This window comes from Wyeomyia smithii, chromosome 1 (assembly GCF_029784165.1).
Source record: "Wyeomyia smithii strain HCP4-BCI-WySm-NY-G18 chromosome 1, ASM2978416v1, whole genome shotgun sequence".
In the NCBI taxonomy this organism is placed as follows: Eukaryota; Metazoa; Arthropoda; class Insecta; order Diptera; family Culicidae; genus Wyeomyia; species Wyeomyia smithii.
The window spans coordinates 163,073,690-163,093,582 of NC_073694.1; the positions used below are offsets into that span (position 1 = coordinate 163,073,690).

General features: G+C 38.6%; 2 protein-coding genes and 1 long non-coding RNA gene across 11 annotated transcripts; 1 reads left to right on the forward strand and 2 right to left on the reverse strand.

Moving 5' to 3' along the window:
- Positions 1 to 280: 280 nt before the first annotated feature.
- Positions 281 to 3,513, reverse strand: LOC129730147 (uncharacterized). 5 transcript variants are annotated; one of them, XR_008728799.1, is made up of 4 exons: positions 3,362 to 3,513; positions 2,770 to 3,308; positions 458 to 565; positions 281 to 402 (listed from the first exon to the last, which is right to left on the reverse strand). It is a non-coding gene; the product is annotated as an uncharacterized LOC129730147 (long non-coding RNA). The 5 variants fall into 5 exon arrangements; XR_008728798.1 differs by having other exon boundaries at positions 1,236 to 3,308; XR_008728796.1 differs by having other exon boundaries at positions 1,166 to 3,308.
- A 3,332-nt stretch (positions 3,514 to 6,845) lies between these two features.
- LOC129726895 (oocyte zinc finger protein XlCOF6) lies at positions 6,846 to 15,284 on the forward strand. 4 transcript variants are annotated; one of them, XM_055684115.1, is made up of 8 exons: positions 6,846 to 7,045; positions 7,098 to 7,340; positions 12,369 to 12,632; positions 12,692 to 13,290; positions 13,350 to 13,540; positions 13,599 to 13,862; positions 13,924 to 14,083; positions 14,148 to 15,284. In XM_055684115.1, exons 3-8 carry the CDS (start codon positions 12,384 to 12,386, stop codon positions 14,914 to 14,916), a joined length of 2,232 nt encoding a protein of 743 aa, XP_055540090.1. In that variant the 5' UTR covers positions 6,846 to 7,045; positions 7,098 to 7,340; positions 12,369 to 12,383; the 3' UTR covers positions 14,917 to 15,284. The 4 variants fall into 4 exon arrangements, with proteins under 4 accessions (XP_055540090.1, XP_055540080.1, XP_055540109.1 ...); XM_055684105.1 differs by lacking the exons at positions 6,846 to 7,045; positions 7,098 to 7,340 and adding an exon at positions 11,783 to 11,940; XM_055684134.1 differs by lacking the exons at positions 6,846 to 7,045; positions 7,098 to 7,340 and adding an exon at positions 11,990 to 12,186.
- Positions 15,285 to 16,544: 1,260 nt separating this feature from the next.
- On the reverse strand, positions 16,545 to 19,667 carry LOC129726905 (transcriptional adapter 2B). 2 transcript variants are annotated; one of them, XM_055684150.1, is made up of 5 exons: positions 19,627 to 19,667; positions 19,442 to 19,539; positions 18,401 to 19,261; positions 18,016 to 18,095; positions 16,545 to 17,953 (listed from the first exon to the last, which is right to left on the reverse strand). In XM_055684150.1, exons 1-5 carry the CDS (start codon positions 19,631 to 19,633, stop codon positions 17,572 to 17,574), a joined length of 1,428 nt encoding a protein of 475 aa, XP_055540125.1. In that variant the 5' UTR covers positions 19,634 to 19,667; the 3' UTR covers positions 16,545 to 17,571. The 2 variants fall into 2 exon arrangements, with proteins under 2 accessions (XP_055540125.1, XP_055540134.1); XM_055684159.1 differs by having other exon boundaries at positions 18,016 to 18,159.
- Positions 19,668 to 19,893: the final 226 nt, after the last annotated feature.

A 19,893-nucleotide genomic window follows, 5' to 3' on the forward strand; every position in this document is an offset into this window, starting at 1 on the left:
TTGAAACTCAGTTATATATCCTTACAAAGTTTCGGAATTTCATTACACTTTCTACACTGTAAATAAAAATCACGTCGAAGTAAAGTGATTTGCTGTTGAATTCGCACTACTTGCCTAACATTTCAGAGTTGAATGGAAATCTTTCGAAATACATTAATGCAAAGGACGATGAAATTAACAGCAAATCACTTTATTTTCTGTTGTTATGTTCATCTTTGTTGATATGCTTATGTTTGAGATACGGAATGTCGGTCAATTGGATAAACAAATTCACAATAAATTCAAGAGACTTTTTTTTATTTTAGATTTTTCATTTTTATTTTATTTTAGATTTTGAATTCAATAATAGGATAATCCTACGGATGATCCCTGTTACTGTATCGATGCAATCGCTTTCAGGATCTGTAAAAGAGTCGTTTTATTGTTATTTTAATTCAAAAGATTCAATAAAACTTACGCTCAAATAAATATTTGATCTCTGGCTAAATATGCTGCTTGCGCTGTTCGCCATCGTCACTATTTTTGTTTCGCTCATGGTCTTGACGTTTGTCAGTTGGAATTGCAGCTGTAATTCAATTGATTTAAACGGTGGTGATAATACAAGAGATATTCATTATAATACGATGGTGATTTCCATTAACCAGCTTTCAACGCAAGATCATTTCATCGGAAAATGGTAATCATCGAGAAATCAACACTAAATCACTTCAACTTGCAGTTCGATGTGACGAATAGAGTCAAGTGCAAAAACACTCGAAGTAATCGTGACATTTTTTCTAAGTGTAGTGCGTATGAAAAGTCATGCGAAATTAAATATGGTTGCCAGAATTGTTTGAAATAGAACTTAGGAAAGGGTTGCAATATTTACTGTTTTTCTCTTTGCGTATCTCTTTATAACACAGTCTCTAGGTCGGGTATTTTTCAATCGTAGTAACTGAGTGAAATACATAAGAATTTCGCAACGTAGCATAGCATCTCTTGTTGAGTTTTGATTTGAATTGCCAGGAATCTAGAACACCGAACTTTTTTGAGCGCAAATATGTTAGCCGCTGAGTAGCTAGCTTTGCTCACAGGGGAAATGAACTTTCTTACGCAGGGAAGTTTGTCCCGGATGAGCCGCTTATCGAACGAAATTGCCGAGATGAAATTTCATCAACGCGCGTACCGATTCCCAGAAAACGTGAACTGCTTGCAATAAAAGCCACCATTTGCGATCGAAAACTTATCAATTTTACCAAGGGAGTACACAATTAACACATGCTCTTTACTTGACCATCTAGACGCTACTACTTTTTTGAACAATTTCAGATTTCGATCAGCGAGATCGCGCCTACAGATTATCCGTTGCGGACTAATCTCTGTGTGCGTGAGTCAGTAGAGATCAGGGTTGATATTTGTTGACACTCTTGAGTGAAAGTGAAAAAAAGCATCCATAAACGTTATTTTTTACAATCCTTTCAGAATTCTCCCTTCCCGCTTTTTGCATGGAAGTGAACTGTCAAAACACCTCATTATATGTCATGCGATGAAAGCAAGACAACAAAATCAGTTTATCAGTTAACGAAGATTGTCAAGACTTCAGTCAGTGCCAGTGGAAAAATGTTTCGGTGAGGTTCATTTTGGCTGAGTGGACTGTTTGTTTTTCTTTTTCGCTTTGAAGTGTAGATCATTTGGTTGGATTTGTCGTCAAATTTTATTCCGTAACCATGAACGATGCGCGCGATCTATTTCATCTGAGTATAACAGCACGTTACTAGGACGAAAATCTAGTGTATCTGAAAGAATGCTGCGATCATTGGAAGTGAAAATTGGAAATGATTGGCTGTAATTTTCGAAGAATTTTGCTGGGGAAAATGACTTTTATCAGCACTGGTAGAGATGATCAGTTTAACCATAGACTGAAGAAACATAGATATCCAAGGCAACACTGAAGTTTGCCCTCTTTAGGCCGTTGGGTGAACTAAAACATATCCACACAGAAAAATATCATGATACTTTCTACCATTTTGGGGTTTCTTTTGGCAAGATTTGTTCACACAGAAAAATAGCACGGAACTTTCTACTTTTCAAGAGCGTTAGTTTGACTAGATTTGTACGGTGTTTTTCAACCGAGTTTTCTTTATGGTCTAGATAACAATATCACTTTATAACAACAAAACTAAAAAGCAAATAGTGAAATTGACAATGTATGATTGAGATAACTATGATAATTTCATGACATGAATTAGTTGTTTAGATAATATTACCGCGAAAAAGACAAGTCGTTGTTATAGTCGCTTCAACATAAGGTTTTTAGAAATAACCCACGAATTTATTGTCTGTATTGAATTTGATAGCCGGGAATACCACCATTCAAATCAAGCTGACCCCGACGGCTCATCAATTTGCAATGTGTTAACTAAAGTTTTTGTAACATAGATATGTGTAGAAAATATACAGGACATTATTGAAAGCTTGTTCGAATACTTCGCACGGAACACAAATAATGCTTCGAGTATCTAGATTTTAATAAAAGTTAAGCATGGTTCTTTCTTTCGTTTGAATTAGCTCAAAGCTTTGCAAAAAAAAAAACTTCGCATGGATCCCAAACGAGCCGTACTGCGAGCATCACCACCTCCGGCAGCAAGATACTCAGTCTGCAACATATCGGAACTTATTCCGTACAAAGATAACTGTTCACTAATTCCTGTATATTAGTTGTTTGTGTAGTAGCAGATGTCAGATGAGCTTTATATTTTACAGTTTTATTAGTAGAAATATCATACGTACGATTGGGTGGAACGAATACTAATAATTCACTTTCACCGTCTCGCGGAGGGTTCTCCACTCATTTTTTTAACCACAGTTACATTTTTCCTTCCTTATCTGCGACGTTTATCCTAATCTATGAAATGATCCATTTCATTGTAATACCTATCCTCGCACTGTATGAATCGACCGCTTCTTCTGGATCTTAAAAACAATCGCCATCGGTAGCAATTGCAGTTGTCGATTAATTTCGAATTCCTGGAGTTTAAGTCCTAGCTCAGTTTTTATCTTTGAAGTCAACATATTTAACTAATACTAAAACTCGTTATCAATAATTTTCAGCTTTACAGTCGCTGTGTCGAGCAAGACGAGTTCCGCTTTGCCCGGCAGCGGAATGTGTGATTCTTTTTCCTCTTTTGCTGAACGAAAAAAAAACTAGCTCTATGGCCGTTTCTCGGGCAATCCAAAATCATACACATTTGTATCATGTTCTTGTCCTTTTTTTGGAAAATCCGGGAACTTCTGGAAAATCTTTATCTGGAACATATCGTGTGCTGAATCTGAAATAATAATGTTGCTGTTGGAAGAAACATTTTTTTGTAAACAGGCTTACCTTTTTCTTCATCCTGATCACTGCTATCTGTATAATTAAAGATAATAAATGATAAGGCCAGATGCCACTCAGATCCGGAGATGAGATTTATTGGGGGAATTTAAAATCAAAACAAAACATTTTGAATATTTTTGACTGACATGTTTTTTTTCTTTCACTTACACGTTTGAATGCGTTAGGATATAGAAAGGTAAATTTAACCGGTATTGGCGTTGACGACTTTTCGTATGGTTTTTGCTTGCGAAAACGAAGAAGAACTTCAATTTGCGTGTCCGACATAGTAGAAAGCGAAAAATATTTCAAAAGCGAAACAAAATATTTCTTTACAACATTTGATTATTAAAAGATGGTTTTTAGAAGATGTGAGTTCCCGGATTGCACAAGTGCTGCTTCCGGTCCAAGTTCGAAAACGTTTCACAAAGTTCTGGTGAAAAACAGGTACTTTTCAAGCTGTCATTCATCGGGGAAATATTAAATAGTTTTTTTTTCGGTTCCTAGTTCTCGAGATCTTGAGAAATGGAAAGCAGCTTGCGGTACTGAGGAATTTTCGATTGATTCTGTTATTTGCGGTGATCACTTTCAGGATGAGGACTTCATCAATCCTCTTTGCAAAAGTCAGGGGTAACTATGCACATATTCAAGTCTCAACCGAACATCTTAAATTTTGATTATCAGCAGACTACGACCGACAGCCGTCCCCTTGTCAAACCGAAATATCGAAAGCCAAATGTCACCTGATGATGGCATTGGCTCGATGGTGTTTGATACCTCAATCAGGGAGCGGGATGCAGAAGGAGAAACAGATTTAGTTCTAGATACATCGATGGATGTGGTAGAAGAAGTTGTAATGAACGGTTTGTGCGATCCTTCTCCTTCTGTCTTTCTCACGACATGCAAATCCCATAAAAATGACATTAAAAAGACATTAAAAAGAACTATGAGCACGACTACTGCTTCGATCCCAACAGGTATATTTTGATGGCAGATCGATTACTCGAGCTGGAGGCGGAAAATCTAAAACTAAAGCGCGAACTTAGAAAGAATAAACAATGTTTGTGCAAGAAAAATGCCTCCATTCAGAAACTTCGACTGGAGTTGGCTAAAATCAAATCAAAACTAACGTTTCCAACTAACCCACTTCAAGATCCATTTCTTGGTGAGTTGCAAAGAAATAAGAATAGGAAGTGTCGGGGAGCCCGATCCTCGGACTCTATGAAGAACATGGCTCTTGTTTTGCAGTATTGCTCTACAAAAGCTTATCGACAGATGCGACAGTTCATGGCACTGCCGAGTTTGAGTACAGTGCGCGCATGGTTGGGGCGCATCCGAGAATTTTTCTCGACAACCATACTTCAGTTGTTGAAGATAAAGTCATCGACTATGACAGAGGACGAAAAACTCGCCACTCTCACTATAGACGAAATGGCTTTCGCTGAAAGAGTGACGTACGTTTATAAAGCGAAGCCAGACTACTTTAGTGGATTCCCTACGAAACTGCCTGGTCAAAAAACAACAAACACAAAGGTCAGAGCGAAATCTGTTTTAACCCTCATGATAAAAACCATTAAGACTGGATTCAAGCAAGCCATTGGCTATTTTTTTTGCCATGGCCTCACTGCAGCTCAACTGCGACCCGTTGTGGACAAGGCGTTGGATCTTATATTGGAGGCTGGGTTAATTTCAAAAGTAATAACCTGCGACCAGAACAGTGTGAATCGGAATTTATTCTCTAAAGAATATGAAGCTACAGTGGAGGCCCCATATTTTGATATGCAAGTCGGTGAAGGGACAAACCATGTCTATTGCATGTTTGATGCCCCTCATCTTATCAAATCATGCAGAAACAATCTTCTTAAACATGATGCAGTTTGGGATGGCCAACTATGCAGTTTCGAGGATATAGTCCAACTTTACTGGGAAGACGTGAAAAACGTACCACGGGTCGTACCTGGGTTAACCTATGAGCACATACGCCTTTCACAGTTCAGTGAAATGAATGTTGGCTTGGCTGTACAAGCGCTGAGCCATTCCGTCGTAGCTGGTCTAAAGGACTATGTAAGAACTGGGAAACTTCAGAAAAGAGCTTTGAATACGGCTAAGTTTTGCGAGGTATTCGATGTATTGTTCGACATTGCAAACACTTCAAACCTTAAAGAGAAAAAAGTAAGTAAATATAATATGCGAAAAATGAAAAGTAAGTACTTAAGCAGTCGTTCCGCAGGAACTCAAGCGACCACTAAAAACAGGCTCTCCGAACTGGCCGTTTCTCGATGAGGTATCCCGAAAGCTTAAAAAATTATACTTCGTTGGAAAACAAGAGGAAACGCTTTGTGTGGATCCTGCAAAGGTAGATACCACTTTGGACGATGTTTAATAAATTGCCCAAAATCTAATTTATTTTCAGAAAAAAAAACAACTTGGAGAAAAACTCCCGCACACCGTTCTTCATAGAGGGTTGGTCAGCGTACATAAACGCCCTGAAGCTGCTGTGGGAGGAGTTGGAAACTCAACATGATTATAAATTTTTGAGAACACGTAACTTATCGCAGGATTGTCTTGAGCATTTTTTCTCGGTAATTCGATGGAGAAATGGTAATAACACACACCCGGATGCCTCTCAATTTTCGTCGACGTATAAAGCCGTCGTGGTACATCAACTATTGGTACCTAAAAAAGTTGGCAACGTGCAAGCTGACGTAAGCATGCACATATTATCTAGTGATGAATTGCGAAAACTAAATGTAGTGCAACAGAAACGGGTTTCTCGAAGCGATTATGAGGAAGTAGAAACGCTACGTGATTTAAAATATGATACGTTCGACGAAAACCAACTTTCCAGTATTCACTGGACTACAGGCTGGGCCTGTAGCAAGTTGAGTCACTCTGAATGCATTAACAGAATTTATTCTGAAAGCGAACAAATCCCTGAAGCACACAAATCTCTGGCTGGATATAAGATGTACAATGATCATGTAAAAATTCAAACACCTGGTGAGAAGATATTCACATATTGTCAAGGAATTTGTAGCATATTCCAGCAAAATTTTGAGCTCTTACTGGAGATTGATACAGTAGGGGTGAAGGAGGAACTATTTGATATTGTTAAGACTCGCTTCGACTATCACACAGTAGCGTCCGATGACGTAGATGAAAAAATGGAAGTAAGTGCCCAACTTGTGTCGGATCTATTATGCATTCCATGCGCATTAAACATAGCCGAGAGGTACCTTAACATGCTCATATGTTGTAAACTTAGTCAAATGAACGACGCATTTAGATCCAGCAGTGATAAACAAAGAAAAAGCAAGAGAAGCAATAAGGCGAAAAAACTGAATATTTCGCATTTGTCAGAGCTAATGATGGGTACGCTCGGGAACACAGACAGCACTAGAGCCTAAAAAGAAGTATTTACACAACCAAAGAAAACAGCAGAGCACTCAGTGTTTAACCTTACTGATTAAATTTACATAGTTATATCGTAACCCAATTAAACGTGTAAGTAAAAAAAACATGTAAACAGTCAGTCAAAAATATTTATTTTCTTTCAATGTACTTGAATTGCCCCAATAAACTTCATCTCTAGATCGCAAAATAAAGTGCAGGCCTTTGCTGGCGAGTGGCATCTAGCCCTTTCATTTTTTATCTTTAATTAAACCGATAGCAGTGATCAGGATGAAGAAAAAGGTAAGCCTGTTTACAAAAAAAGTTTCATTCAACAACAACATTAACATTTCAGATTCAGCACACGATATTTTCCATATGTAGATTTTCCAGAAAAAGGACAAGAACATGATACAAATGTGCATGATTTTGGATTGCCCAAGAAACGGGCATAAAGCTAGTTTTTTTGTTAAAAGAGGACAAAGACTCACAAATTTCGCTGTCGGGCAAAGCATAACTCGTCTTGCTCAACAAAGAGACGTTAAACTGAAAATTATTGACAACGAGTTTTCAGTCGATTCATGCAGTGCAAGGAGAGGTATTACAATGAAATAGTTTATTCCAAAGATTAGGCTTATCTGACATCTGCTACTACTCAAACATCTAATATACAGGAATTAGTGGACCGTTATCTTCGTACGGAAACAGTTCCGATATGTTGCAGACTGAGTGTCTTCCTGCCGGGGGTAGTGACGCTCGCGGTACGGCTCGTTTGGAATCGATGCAGTTTGTGATGTACGTTCAATGCTGCAAAGACTATACGGCTGGTACCTAATTGAGTTAGGACAGTCGAGGGAATAAACTTTTCAGTAAAGTTTATTGTTAAATATTTTTTACTCTTTTCTAATTTGTTGTTCCAATTGATACGTAAAATGTATGGAGCGGAAACATTTATTTACATGATCATATTCGCACTGAAATAGTATTTTCAATATATAATTCAATCATTCTTACAGATCTTCAGTTACCGAATCGCTAGTAGCCAGTTTAAAGTCGAATTATTAGAAAACAAAAACGAATCGGGTGCGTTCGTGAAAGTCGGAGACAAAAGTGATGGACTAATCGATAAATTCCAGAGGCACCTCCGCATTCCAGAAACCTTTGCAACTGAAATGTAAAACATGGCTAAGGCAAAATTATTAGCATGACCAGTGCCGCGATGCGTTTGTTAGTCTATTTAGATATTTTTAGTTACTGAGCATAAGATTTTATTCATTGCAAAATTAGCTATTTCATTCATATATTATTCTGACAGTTTCGTCTGATTTTCGCTTCGTTCGATGCGTAAACTTGAGAATTTCGCTTTACATGGAACTTCAGTACACAACCAGGTTTTCACGATTGATTTGCTGGCGAAAATTTTTAGCTGGTTCAGTTGTCTGTTTTTTACTTCGATTGGAACTAAAAACTATGATTGAGATGATGGAAAATACCATGATATTTTTCTAGGTGTGCCCATGAAATGTAGTTCTCCCAACCGCCATTAATTTCGGAGGGGCGCCACTTTTTTGTTGCTCGTATTGTTGTTTAAGTTGGATATCTAGGTTTCAATCATCTAAGCTATCATTTACGTTTAGGGCACTAATTTTTTATAGCATGATACAATTTGTTATCCAGCTTTTTACGCACCATAATGGCGGTCGCTATAATGCGAGTTCGTAATATGCGAACCTCTCTGCTTACGTCAGATTTGCGATTTCTGAATAATTGGCAACACTAATGTTGCCAGATATATTTTTCTTTTGATAAATGAACAGTTACAGGTAAGTGAACAGTTTTGTTTATTTTGATTCGCACATGCGCACGAAGAAATTTAAATAACAAAACGCCCATTGTTTGATGAAGTTGAAACCATAAAAAACACGGTATTTTTACTGTAATCTTGCAAACGATTGTTGTCATTACCATGTTTTAACAACGTTTTTCTTTTGTTGTTGAATCTACCACCGACAATAATTTTACCTCGAAAAACATTGTCAGTGAATTCCAGTGGTGGGCACCATTCCGCTAATTCGCTAATTCGCTAATTAGCGACGCTAAAATTTAGTTAGCGATTTAGCGATTTCGCTAATTTTTGAGCTGGTTAGCGAAACTGTTAGCGTCGCTAAAATTATGGCCTTCGAAACGCTAATCGCTAATTCGCTAAATTTTGTGGAGAAGCGACAATAGAAATATTTAGAAAAACTGTGAATTGCTGATGGCGTACGTAAATTGCTTCGAAAGATGAACATACTTTACTGCGAAAGTTACTTTTGTCATTTTTTTTACCCTAGAATGGAGTTCCAGTTATCGTACAAGCCACAGGAGCATTTTGAAGAACAAGCACAAGGTCTAGATTGAATTTTTGGCACACCAAGAACTTTGGTAAATTGCAATGCGCTTGAAATTATGACAACTTTGGTTCCACTTTTTCGATTTAGATAATAATTGAATTTTCATGAAAACATTCCTAAGAATATCTATTTTCAATGCAAGCTAAATAACTTTTGTTATTCTTGTTTTTACAAAATCAAATATGAATACCGTTTCGTGAACCTCTTACTGTAAATAGCTTTAAAAAATAATTGTTTTCGTTTGTTTAACCAAAAGAGATCAAAGTGGTCCAAATCTTACAAAACACGAGCAATAAATATAGCGATATGACTATTTACATATTAAAAAGTTAGCGATTAGCGATTAGCGAAAGTTCCGCTAATGTGGGTTTAGCGTTTAGCGTTTAGCGATTATCGAGCTAAATTTTCCGGTTAGCGACTTAGCGATTAGCGTCGCTAAATTTTCGGTTAGCGGTGCCCACCACTGGTGAATTCTAAATGTATGGAAAAAATGTCGGAAAAAATGCTGTTAAGATACATAACGACCCTCCTTTTTCATGGTAAGAATGGCAAAAACGATGTTTTTCATTGCTCTGGACAATGATATTTAATGTAAAATTGATGTATTTACAATTAAAAACATAGTTAAAGTATGGTATAACTATGTACAATTACAGCAACTTTTAAGGTTTTTTAATGTTATTTTTTTCGGGAATGCATTTTCTCTTTCATCCTTTTTGTATACATGAAATAATACGGTGCAATTTATGTATATATTTATTATTAACGCAACATTTTGGTACCGAAAATCAAACAAATTTCTGCAGAAGCTTCAAATTTTTATAACCAGTTTTCTCAAGTTTTTTATTTTGAATTCTCCCTGCTTTTCTTGAAAAAGTTGGCATCGCTGGTATGCAGCATAAAAATCCAACAAAAATCGTTCCTTTTTTATCATATAGAAATCAGCAAAAACATATAGTCGTGTTTGAAAATGTTCTTTTTGATTATTTTTATTGGCATGAAATTCATCGTTAATTTTAACGAACCGTTTATAATCGATGTTGAAAAAAACTATCTACAAATAATCTCTATTTTAGCGCAATATGATCAAATAGGGTTACGAACGTCTTCGTCAGTGGTTTTCTTCGGCCCCCTTTTGCATAAGATTGCAATTGAATGGTCGTTCAATTTATACAAAAAAGATCGAAGTTTTGCCTAACAATTATCATGGCTTCCGTGGTCTCAACTTGCAATCGTAATTTTTTATCAGTCCATATACATAGTTTGTGACAGAGAACAGACAAAAGGATATGCAATAACTTTAACGAATTCCTGGCAACTTAGAAATATATTTTTCATTTCGTAAAAGACTGGAACCCAACGGTTTGCAACAGTCACAACTCTGTATTCTTTGAAGCTTCATTTGAAAAATTTTCAAAGTGTATCCAAAAAACGGTACAAAATGGCAAAACGACGGGACGGTTGAAATAGGCCGAAAAACGGTACTGTCCCGTTCAAAACGGTACGTCTGGTCAGCCTATATTAGAGGATACTTTCTTCATCAATCAACGGAGTCATGTATGTTTTACACACAGCCTTATACTTGAATGTATTTTTTTGACGAATTTTGCTATCGCCACGCTGACCATATATCACGTTTTATAGTTATCAAACAGAGTGGATCATGTGCAAGCAGAAAAAAGTTGTAATTACCGGAATTATTTGCATTGGTTTGAAGTCAGATAAGTTGATTTCAAAGCTGCCAGGTACCTTATAAAAAAGTTCCAGAGCCCGTTAGCCAAACGAGCATACTTTACCAGTAAAAGAAAAAAGTGTAAATGATCCACTATGATTGAACATATAACTAGAAAATGTTAGTCTTTAGTGTAAGTAACACAAAAAATTTTGTTTATGAAAACAAGCTCCGATTGAAATAGTGATTCTGACCTCAAGAATAACGATTCTACCAACAAATCATATCCTAACAAGGTTGATAAAAATGACAATAAAGTGAGAGAGGATGATTGCGAAAACATTCATTGAGTTTGTTCTATTACATTTTATGTATTATATTGTATTATTTTTGGTGTTGAAGAAACGAAAAATAAAATTTTAAAACTTTTTAACTGTTCGATTGATTGGCTATAAATATTTTTTCAATTGATTAGTGACAATGAACCAACTCATTACATATCATTCTTCTGTTCAGTCAGAGTGGACCAACTTCACCTAGTCAGTTATGATACCGGTCATTGTCGAATTCATAACGCTGTTTTTCTTAATTGTCACCTTACATGATACAGTCAAAGAGTAACTCTAGCTCAAATTACGCGGAAATATGGAAATCTTCAAAATTCACAGAGTAGTAAACTTCAAACTCGTTTTTCTCGAAATAACCAAAATGTCACTTGGTCCGGTCTGACTTAACACCGATCATGTTTGGTTACAGCGAAAGTTAAACTTGTCATTGGTAAACATACCTCGTTTACCCCAACATTCTCTAGAGGCTGACGCTTGAAAAAAATTACGCCTGTTTGGAAGCGATCGCACGATTGTACTTTCTATGGTTTCCTTCGAACGCGCCTGTCGGGCGGCAACCAATTGCTGCTGACGTGTACAGCCTTCGGTTGCATAGCTTGCCGTCGTTCGCAGTCGCAGCGCTTGTGTTTTGCTTCATTTTCATTCGTGTTTGTGCTTCCATGCCAGCAGGCGATGTGACGGAACGCCGATTATATTTTTTCACTGTTCTGCATTTTAGTTTAGTTTAACTCATTAAAATTTGTGTTAGACTCGCCAAATTATTGCAATTTTGTTCCAGCTGCCAGGGTGAGTGTAAGATGTCGAGCAGCAGTATTCCATTTGTTGACATTCCATCGATCAAAGTGAGGATGCAACAAGTAGATCACGTATGGGCATGAAAATCGCCATTTTTCATACTTTCCTTCCAATATATGTGCGTGTCGTTCGGGCGTAAAAGTGTAAATGCAGCGAAGGCAGGGCACCAGAACTTGTGTGCGGCGTGTGTGTATAGAGATAGGGGATTTGTTTCTTAGCTAATGAGCAACGTTTTAGGTCAGTGCAGGAGTAAATTGACTGCGTAATGCTTGTAGTTTTCCACCGTTGTGCGGGCGTTTCATGCTATTTTCGTTCTACATAGTACACAGCCGGTTGAATAGTTTTGAAATTTTGTACCAAACGATAGAAACCCATCAAAATGCAATAATAGATCATTAAAAACTGTTTTTAATTTCCAGAGCAAACGGCACCAAATGTCTCAAAAGTCACGCGTTCGTCCCAAGGGCGAGAAATTTCGCTTGACCGTACCGCTCGACGCGGATCCGGAAACGGATGTGGAGCTGGTTCCAGTAGATGAAAACACACAGGATTCGGAAGATTTTGCTACTACGGAAGATAATGCTGAGCCAGACCTGGTGCAAACTCAGGACGGCCGGTTGATCATCGAGATGAAAACGAACCGGACATGTCCAGTATGCAAGTCAAATTTTCCAACAGTTAAGGTAATGTATCATTGAAATTAAAACTATACAAATCGAATAATTAAATATTTTATGACCAGATTCTGGAGAAACACCAGTTAACTTGCACCAATAAAGAGGACGAGTTTAAAGATGTGTTACAAAAAGAGAAAGCTGCAGCAATGACCGCTCAACCAGGCGAAGAGTTTTTCAAGTACTGCAATCCGAGTCCCGAGAACCCTTGTTACTGTTGCGGTGAGGACAAATCGACGGCCCATGTTGGCCATATGCAGTGCAAATATTGTCCAAAATCATTTAAAGCCTTCGAATATCTAGAGAAACATTTGGCTTCCGTACATGCCGAGAGTGCAGAATTTGCTTGTCCACAATGCAATGCACAGTGTTCGACAGCAACGGTTTTGCAGGAGCACCTAGAGACCCACAGCGAAGGAAAACCATTCTCGTGCCTGAAGTGTGGCAAAGATTTTACACGTAAATATCACCTGGATCGTCACTTGAATCACTCAAACTGCGGTAATATCCCGAAGCAGACATTACCCTGCGAAGTGTGCGGTAAAGAATTTACACGTTTGGACAATTTGCGAGAACACCTTCGTTTTCATATGGGACAAGCCTCGCGAAAACGTGATTACCAGTGTCCATATTGCCCGAAATCGTTCTACGGGTCATCACTGTTAAAGTAAGTTCGCCTTGTATGAGTAATTTCCTACAGTTTCAACATATATCTGTTATTCACAGCATCCACATTCGTACCCACACCGGCGAAAAGCCTTTTCCGTGTGATCTTTGTACCAAATCATTCCCATCTACGGGAGCGTTAAGAAAACATCGAAGATCGCACACCGGGGAGCGTCCGTACCGTTGTGATCAGTGTTCTGCTACGTTTGCTGCCCGAGAAACTTTGAACAGACATCGGAAAACTCATACAGGTATATCACCACCGTCAAAATTACTTTTCACGTTTCAAATTCGTTGTTTTTTGAACAGGTGAAAAGCCACATCACTGCACGATTTGTGATAAACGATTCATCCAGGCGACGCAGCTCCGTGCGCACATGTTCAACCACACCGGACAAAACGGTTTCCAGTGCGAGCAGTGCAATGTCTCTTTCGGCCGCAAAACGCGACTTGATGAGCACATTCGCTACGTGCACAACAAGAAAAAGCAGAATTCCTGCGGAGTTTGCAACAAAGGATTTGTGCGTTTGGAAGATCTCAAGCGCCACATGGATACTCACAACACGGAAAAAAGTAAGACTGTTGGAAATATTATATCCCAGAACATCATAATAATAGCACTGATGGCTTACAGATTTTGCTTGCAATCAATGTGGCAAACGATTTTCGTCTAAAGCCGCAATGAAACTTCACCAAAGAACCCATTCTGTTGAAGACCCTGTCGACTGTGATATCTGTGGCCACCAGTTTCTGCGACAGGACTGTTTGCTTCGTCACATGAGATCGAAACATCGGTAAGTATTAACCTACAATCAAATCACAACAAATGGTCTCAGAATAATGCATCAAATCTTTCAGAGATAAGCAGCCTATAAAATTGGAAGAATTGAAAGTGGAAGAACCTCCGCTGCTCCATAAGGCTCAGGAAGTACTGGAAATTGGTGGAGAAGTATACCAAATAACCCCAGTTGATAATGTTCAAATAGTAAACATTACTTCACCGTCACCGTCAACCACAACGGAGTTGACCACCGACAATCGACTGAAAATTTTAGAGGTAGTCAAAATCATGCCGCTGGAACCATTTTTGGTTCCACAAACTACGAACACTAAAACTGAAGTAAAACACCAGCCTCATACGGTGTCGAAACCTTCCCAAAAACCGCTGCCGGCAGCTGTGAAGAAACCTCAAAACAATCCAATCTCATCAGCGAATAAAGTAAATCCCGAGCGAAAGAAGCGCACACGAGCTTTGAACCAGAACCAGAGCAATGCACAGCCCAAAAGCAAGATCAAGATCGAACAACAGGACGACTCCATGCCAATCTTTCTCAGTGATGACGTATTGAAGGATAAAATCGGAGAACTTCTTCGCTTGTTGATTGATGAGGACGTGCTTACAGAATTTGGATGGCCGACGGCACCGGTAGACGAGCTGCTTGGCAACGTAATCACCCGGTGCGGCTCTAAACCGTCCAGCGACGCCGATAGTGGTGACTGTACGACAAGGCTGCGGGAAAATACAAAAATTTTGTTTTCACTTACCATGGATGATGATAACATAAAAACATTGCTCAACAATCACACCGTCGACGAGGTGATCATGAATGTCCTCAAAAATAAGTGAAGTCAGAGTGAGTGAGGTTCAGTCGGAAGCCGCAAGTGCAATTAACGAAAAACACCTTCCAGGAGGGGCCTTCGCAAATTTGTTAAACAACATTTTGTTTAGATTAGATGTTTTATTAAAAATTGATTATATATACTGGTGGAAGTTGCGAAATGTATGGTTAGGCTGATGTGATTATGATCACAGTAGGAGTGGAGTACTGTATTATGGAATAATTAAGAACTATTCTTGTTTACGACCGGATTCGACATTTGTACGAAAAAATAGATACGTAAGAATTTAAAAATAGTATTTAGTGCTATTCCGAATAAACTAAATAAAGTAGCGTTCGAAATGATTCGAAGGGAAATTAGTGGTACGAATTTTGATATCTCTAGTTTACAAGTTTGATTCGAACGAAAACAGGCCAACTCATTTGTCTGATATGCATGCTAGCCCAACTAGCTAACGCTCGTTCCGTCTCACAGTTATTCATGCAGATTCTTGAAAACGTCATCAAGAATTTAAAAATTGACAGTTTGAATGTTGCCACGAATAACGCAATAATGTAACAAAATAATCAAAATTTACGTTGATTGAAAATTTAAAAAGAAATCATTTAACTTCATATCAAATTATCACTTACTGATAACGGTGAAACTTGAAAACAGTTTTCTGGGCATTATTGCATTCTTGAAATGGATTCCTAGTAAGAAATACTTTCTAGGATTTAGATTTCTGGTAATTAATACAATCTAGGATTTGGTATTCCGGAGAATGGTTCATACTGGACGTCCTTCGGCATTTCACTTTCGGGGTTCTAGTAAAAGTACGTGAACCTGTAGGAATTTCCTCTGTCAACTTTTATGGTCCTGATTATCAGATACAAAGCGACCATAATACATCTGATCAATTTTGTTATTACAGTAGTCGAGTCTAGTGGAGGATTTTGGTCGGGTAGCTCGACTGAGTCTACCGCTTGAAAATTTGTGTCCCATTCAAATTTCACTCGACTTTCCCAATACGATGTATCTTGACAACTTGACTTGACTGAAACCGAATCGAATTACTTGACCCGTCTTATGTAAAGCGTCGTTAAGAGCCGCTCCCCTATCACAAATTAAGAACAATTTCAATCTAAAAAGGGTAGGAGGGTGGTATCCAAGACACGGCCGGCTTTATATTTATATTTTCATATGAGGCTCTGTTTGATTTAAGCTTGTTTTACTTTTGGCACGCTTCGATTTTGGCACACATGTGCCAAAAAACGAGCGATTATGTTTAATCACATTTTTGAGTTTAATTTTCCGATGAATGTATCTCGATATAGTAGTATTTCGTCAAACTACCCATAAATTGTTCGACCTTTTCAAATGTTAGCCGCGGTATGCATCAACGATATGGCTTTTTCATGAATAGTAAACAATCCATTCTCGTGCATAGAGACAGTCAAGAGAGCACATTCCTGCGAAGCAAAGTAATTTATAGGCAACAAACCTATACCCATTTCGTTTAGGCAAGTCCGTTTCGAAACAAGCTAAAACCCAGTCCCATTACAGTTTTTGCCAATTAAGAGACAAACACAAAATACCCTTACTTTTTTCAAAAATAGTCAGATAGTTCACTGGAATAAAGTACAAATGACAATCTAATCATTACAATTTATTATTTATAAATTAGCTATCTGTAACACGTTTGCACTGCTTAAAAATACTCACCTCTATCCTACACTTCGTTCAGGAGCAACGTGATCAAAACCGCTGTTTCGAATTATGATCACCGTGTGTTATGGCATACAGTTCAATCGAAATTCGGAAAAGCATTTCGATGCAGATCACTCCTGAACGAAACGCAAATTATTGGTGTATATTACTAATTTCAATATTGAGTAAAAATTCAATAGCATTATGCCCTAACCTGTTGTTACCTATCGACGACATTATACGCATGAATACGAATAGCTAGGAATATTCCACGTTTGGCTGTTTACACGGTGGATCAGCTGACAATGATAATTGCAAAGTACTATCTATGAACACAAGGAAATTTGTCCTTTACATGCTATGATCATTGTCAATTTAGTATTGTATCCAGACTACCGTGAACGCACAGTCCACCTTACTCTATGAGAGTGCCTTTTCGGCAGTATATTAAGTTTAAATGATGGTTTTTCGATTTTACCCCCAGTAGCAATATTCACATTCGATTATCTTGCAACGATTATTCTATCCTCCGTTAGCTAAGAGTGCAATAGGGTCCTACAATAATGCTCCAGAATGAGATGATGTGAGTAGCATTCTATATGTGCTTGCCCAGAGAGATGCACGCAAAGCTGTTGTATAACAGTACCACATTGACATTTGAACAATCCATTGTTCTGCTTTTGTACTTTAAATTCAAATAAACCTTATGAGACGCTTTACATGTTTGAGACTGGTGAATTTTGTATTAAAATTGTACGAATACACAATAGTAAAGTATACAAATCGAATTTAACCAAACTCGCGATTGTTCGTGATAAAATCGAAAAATCACACAGCATGAGTTGATACCTCAGAGAGTTGAGAACCATTTAGAATTCATTCCGATGCCTTCGCAGTAACCGCCAACTTGCGAAGAAACTATCGTCATATTTTGCTTTTACAACACTTACCGAAACGTATGTCTATTTCGCAGCTAGTTTTGCGGACTAGTTTGCAGCCAACCGGATTTAATGAGATACTTTTTAACCATGCTCTCCGCAACCGAACTGATGCCATGGTCGAGCAAAGGCCGACTAAGCAACACGGTTTTGAGGCTAAGGTATCGCGTGACTGGCAGGTTGAGCGAGTTGCACAGTTGCAGCTCGTTTGACGTGAGTAGCTGTACGCCGGAGTCCGGATCCGGAGGCGACTGCAGGCTGTTGTGATGATTCGCCTGCTGAGGCCTCGACGGATCCATTCCCCGTGAGCTATCCGAGAAGTTTCTGCTGTTGAATGAGCCGTCGGAGAAGACCCGGTCGTCGATGTGGTGCGTGAGCCTTTGGTCGGTGGAACTTAAGCTTCGGCCGTCGTTTTCGCTGTGAAAAATCATTTTCTTGTCAGCAGAAAATTTAAAAAAAAATGAATGTACAAAGCATACCTTTTTCTTACTATCTGTGAGCTGGACAACGCCAAGGATTCCTTGTTTGTCTCGCATAAGGCGCCTTTGCTTCGGTTGTCCTGTCAAAATTTGTCTTATACAGCCGGGAATCGATTGACCATTGGGACCAATTATACATGCAAGCTATTTTCGATTAATTGGTTTGACGAGTTTTCCATCCGACAATCCACACAGAGTTTAGGTGGTTAATCAGTTCATTCAATTAAGCCGGAGAAGGACAAAAAAGAGAAGAGACGATTATCATTAGTTGAAATAGCTCTCATGTATAATTGAGATAGTATCAATATTGGTAGATTGGTGCCACGGAGAAAACCCAATGGCAACAATATCAAACAACGAATAAAATAGTAATTTTTACACTTACCGTACGTCCGTGGCCGTATGGACCGGTATTCCGATGCTGTGCGGCTGCAGCATGCTGCTCAAAGTGGGCTGCTTCATCCAAGCGCTGAAGACCGTTCCAGCGATATCTATTCAATTCGGAAAGACCTATGCGTAGAGATCGTTCACGCTTTAATGAGCTTATCAACTCCTCAAATTCTTTCGAAGTGTAAAACTGCGAAAAAGTACGCAAGCGTTCACGAAATTCGCGTTGATCACGGCTCATTTGGGCTCGCTTTGCATTGCCCCGGAAGAAGTTTGCCACAAGTTGGTAATCACGAACGACACGTTTCCGTCTGGCTCGCTCACGGAGTCTCCGGGTGTATATATCAACTTGTGCTAACTTGAGTAACATATCAACATCTTCATCGTCTGGTTGCAGCGATAAAGTGGACACTAACTGCTCGGCCGTTGGATCATACTCTCGCTCAAAATCATCGCGATTTGGCATGTAGCCTAGAACAGCTGCCTCCTCGTTCGTGCATTCCATTGGAGGCAATTTCTGAGTTAACAGTTGCCCTAGAGGGCCCGTATCATCCGAAGTATGATCGGTCAACTGTGGCCGTTGATCGATGGCTGACGACCAGGTATGACGTCCAACCGTCCCGTTGAGGAATCTCGAAACATACTCATCCTTGGCCTCTTCAGGTGAACGTGTTTCAATGTGTTTGCTTATGTCTTCCCAGTTTCCGAAGCCATACTGCTCGATTGCATCTAACAGGTGAAGTTCCTCCCGAGCTGACCATCCATTTTTGCCACGATATATAGATAGAATTCCCGAGTCCATAAACTGGTACGAGTGGTCATTTCGATGTTGGCCGATTTCTGCTCCCGCGGCGAAGCACTGCAATATATAAATTGCCAGTTTTAGTTTTTTAATTATTCAACGAAACTTTCTATAAATGAAACTGGCATCACTTCACCGAATGTGTTCATCAGACAATGATGACGTCCCACATTTTGCTTAAATCCCTAGAGCGAAATGAATGCTCTAGAAATACACCCGTTTTTCTCTTGTACTTACCGCGAGACATAACTCAAAACCAGCACAAACGACGCAATGGACACGAATTCCGGGAATGTCTTCTTGGCAATTGGTGCAGGTGTACTTGGCGAATAGTTCTATATGAAACAAACAACAGGAAATGATAAAAACGAAGTTTAAATGAAATTTTCAATAGCATGCTAGAAACGATGCGTATTACTCACCCGCCATCTTGGATGGACGTACAATTTGCTGTGAGTTTTTCCTCCTTTGCTAACTGAAATGAATAATGCTGTCAATGAACATGCTGCCAATTAGCAATACTCAGAGGGTGAGATATGCGAAGAGAGTGTTGTGAGCCAAACGAACAAGTCAAATTCGAGCCAAACGAACAAGAAAGGTAACACATTGAAAGGTATTGCAATAAGGTTCAATAAAAAATTTATTTATTTTTACGCTTTTTTCATGTTTTTTTGCTAAAACATGAATTG

Bases quoted from the DNA above. Each gene is read 5' to 3' on its own strand.
- LOC129726895 (XM_055684115.1), top strand. From the start codon at position 12,384: ATGTCTCAAAAGTCACGCGTTCGTCCCAAGGGCGAGAAATTTCGCTTG. The intron at 13,541-13,598 runs GTATATCACCAC...TTTTTTGAACAG, and splicing joins ACATCGGAAAACTCATACAG to GTGAAAAGCCACATCACTGC. The intron at 13,863-13,923 runs GTAAGACTGTTG...GATGGCTTACAG, and splicing joins TACTCACAACACGGAAAAAA to ATTTTGCTTGCAATCAATGT.
- LOC129726905 (XM_055684150.1), bottom strand. The intron at 19,262-19,441 runs GTAAGTACAAGA...TATATATTGCAG, and splicing joins GTTTTGAGTTATGTCTCGCG to TGCTTCGCCGCGGGAGCAGA. The intron at 17,954-18,015 runs GTATGCTTTGTA...GATTTTTCACAG, and splicing joins TCACAGATAGTAAGAAAAAG to CGAAAACGACGGCCGAAGCT.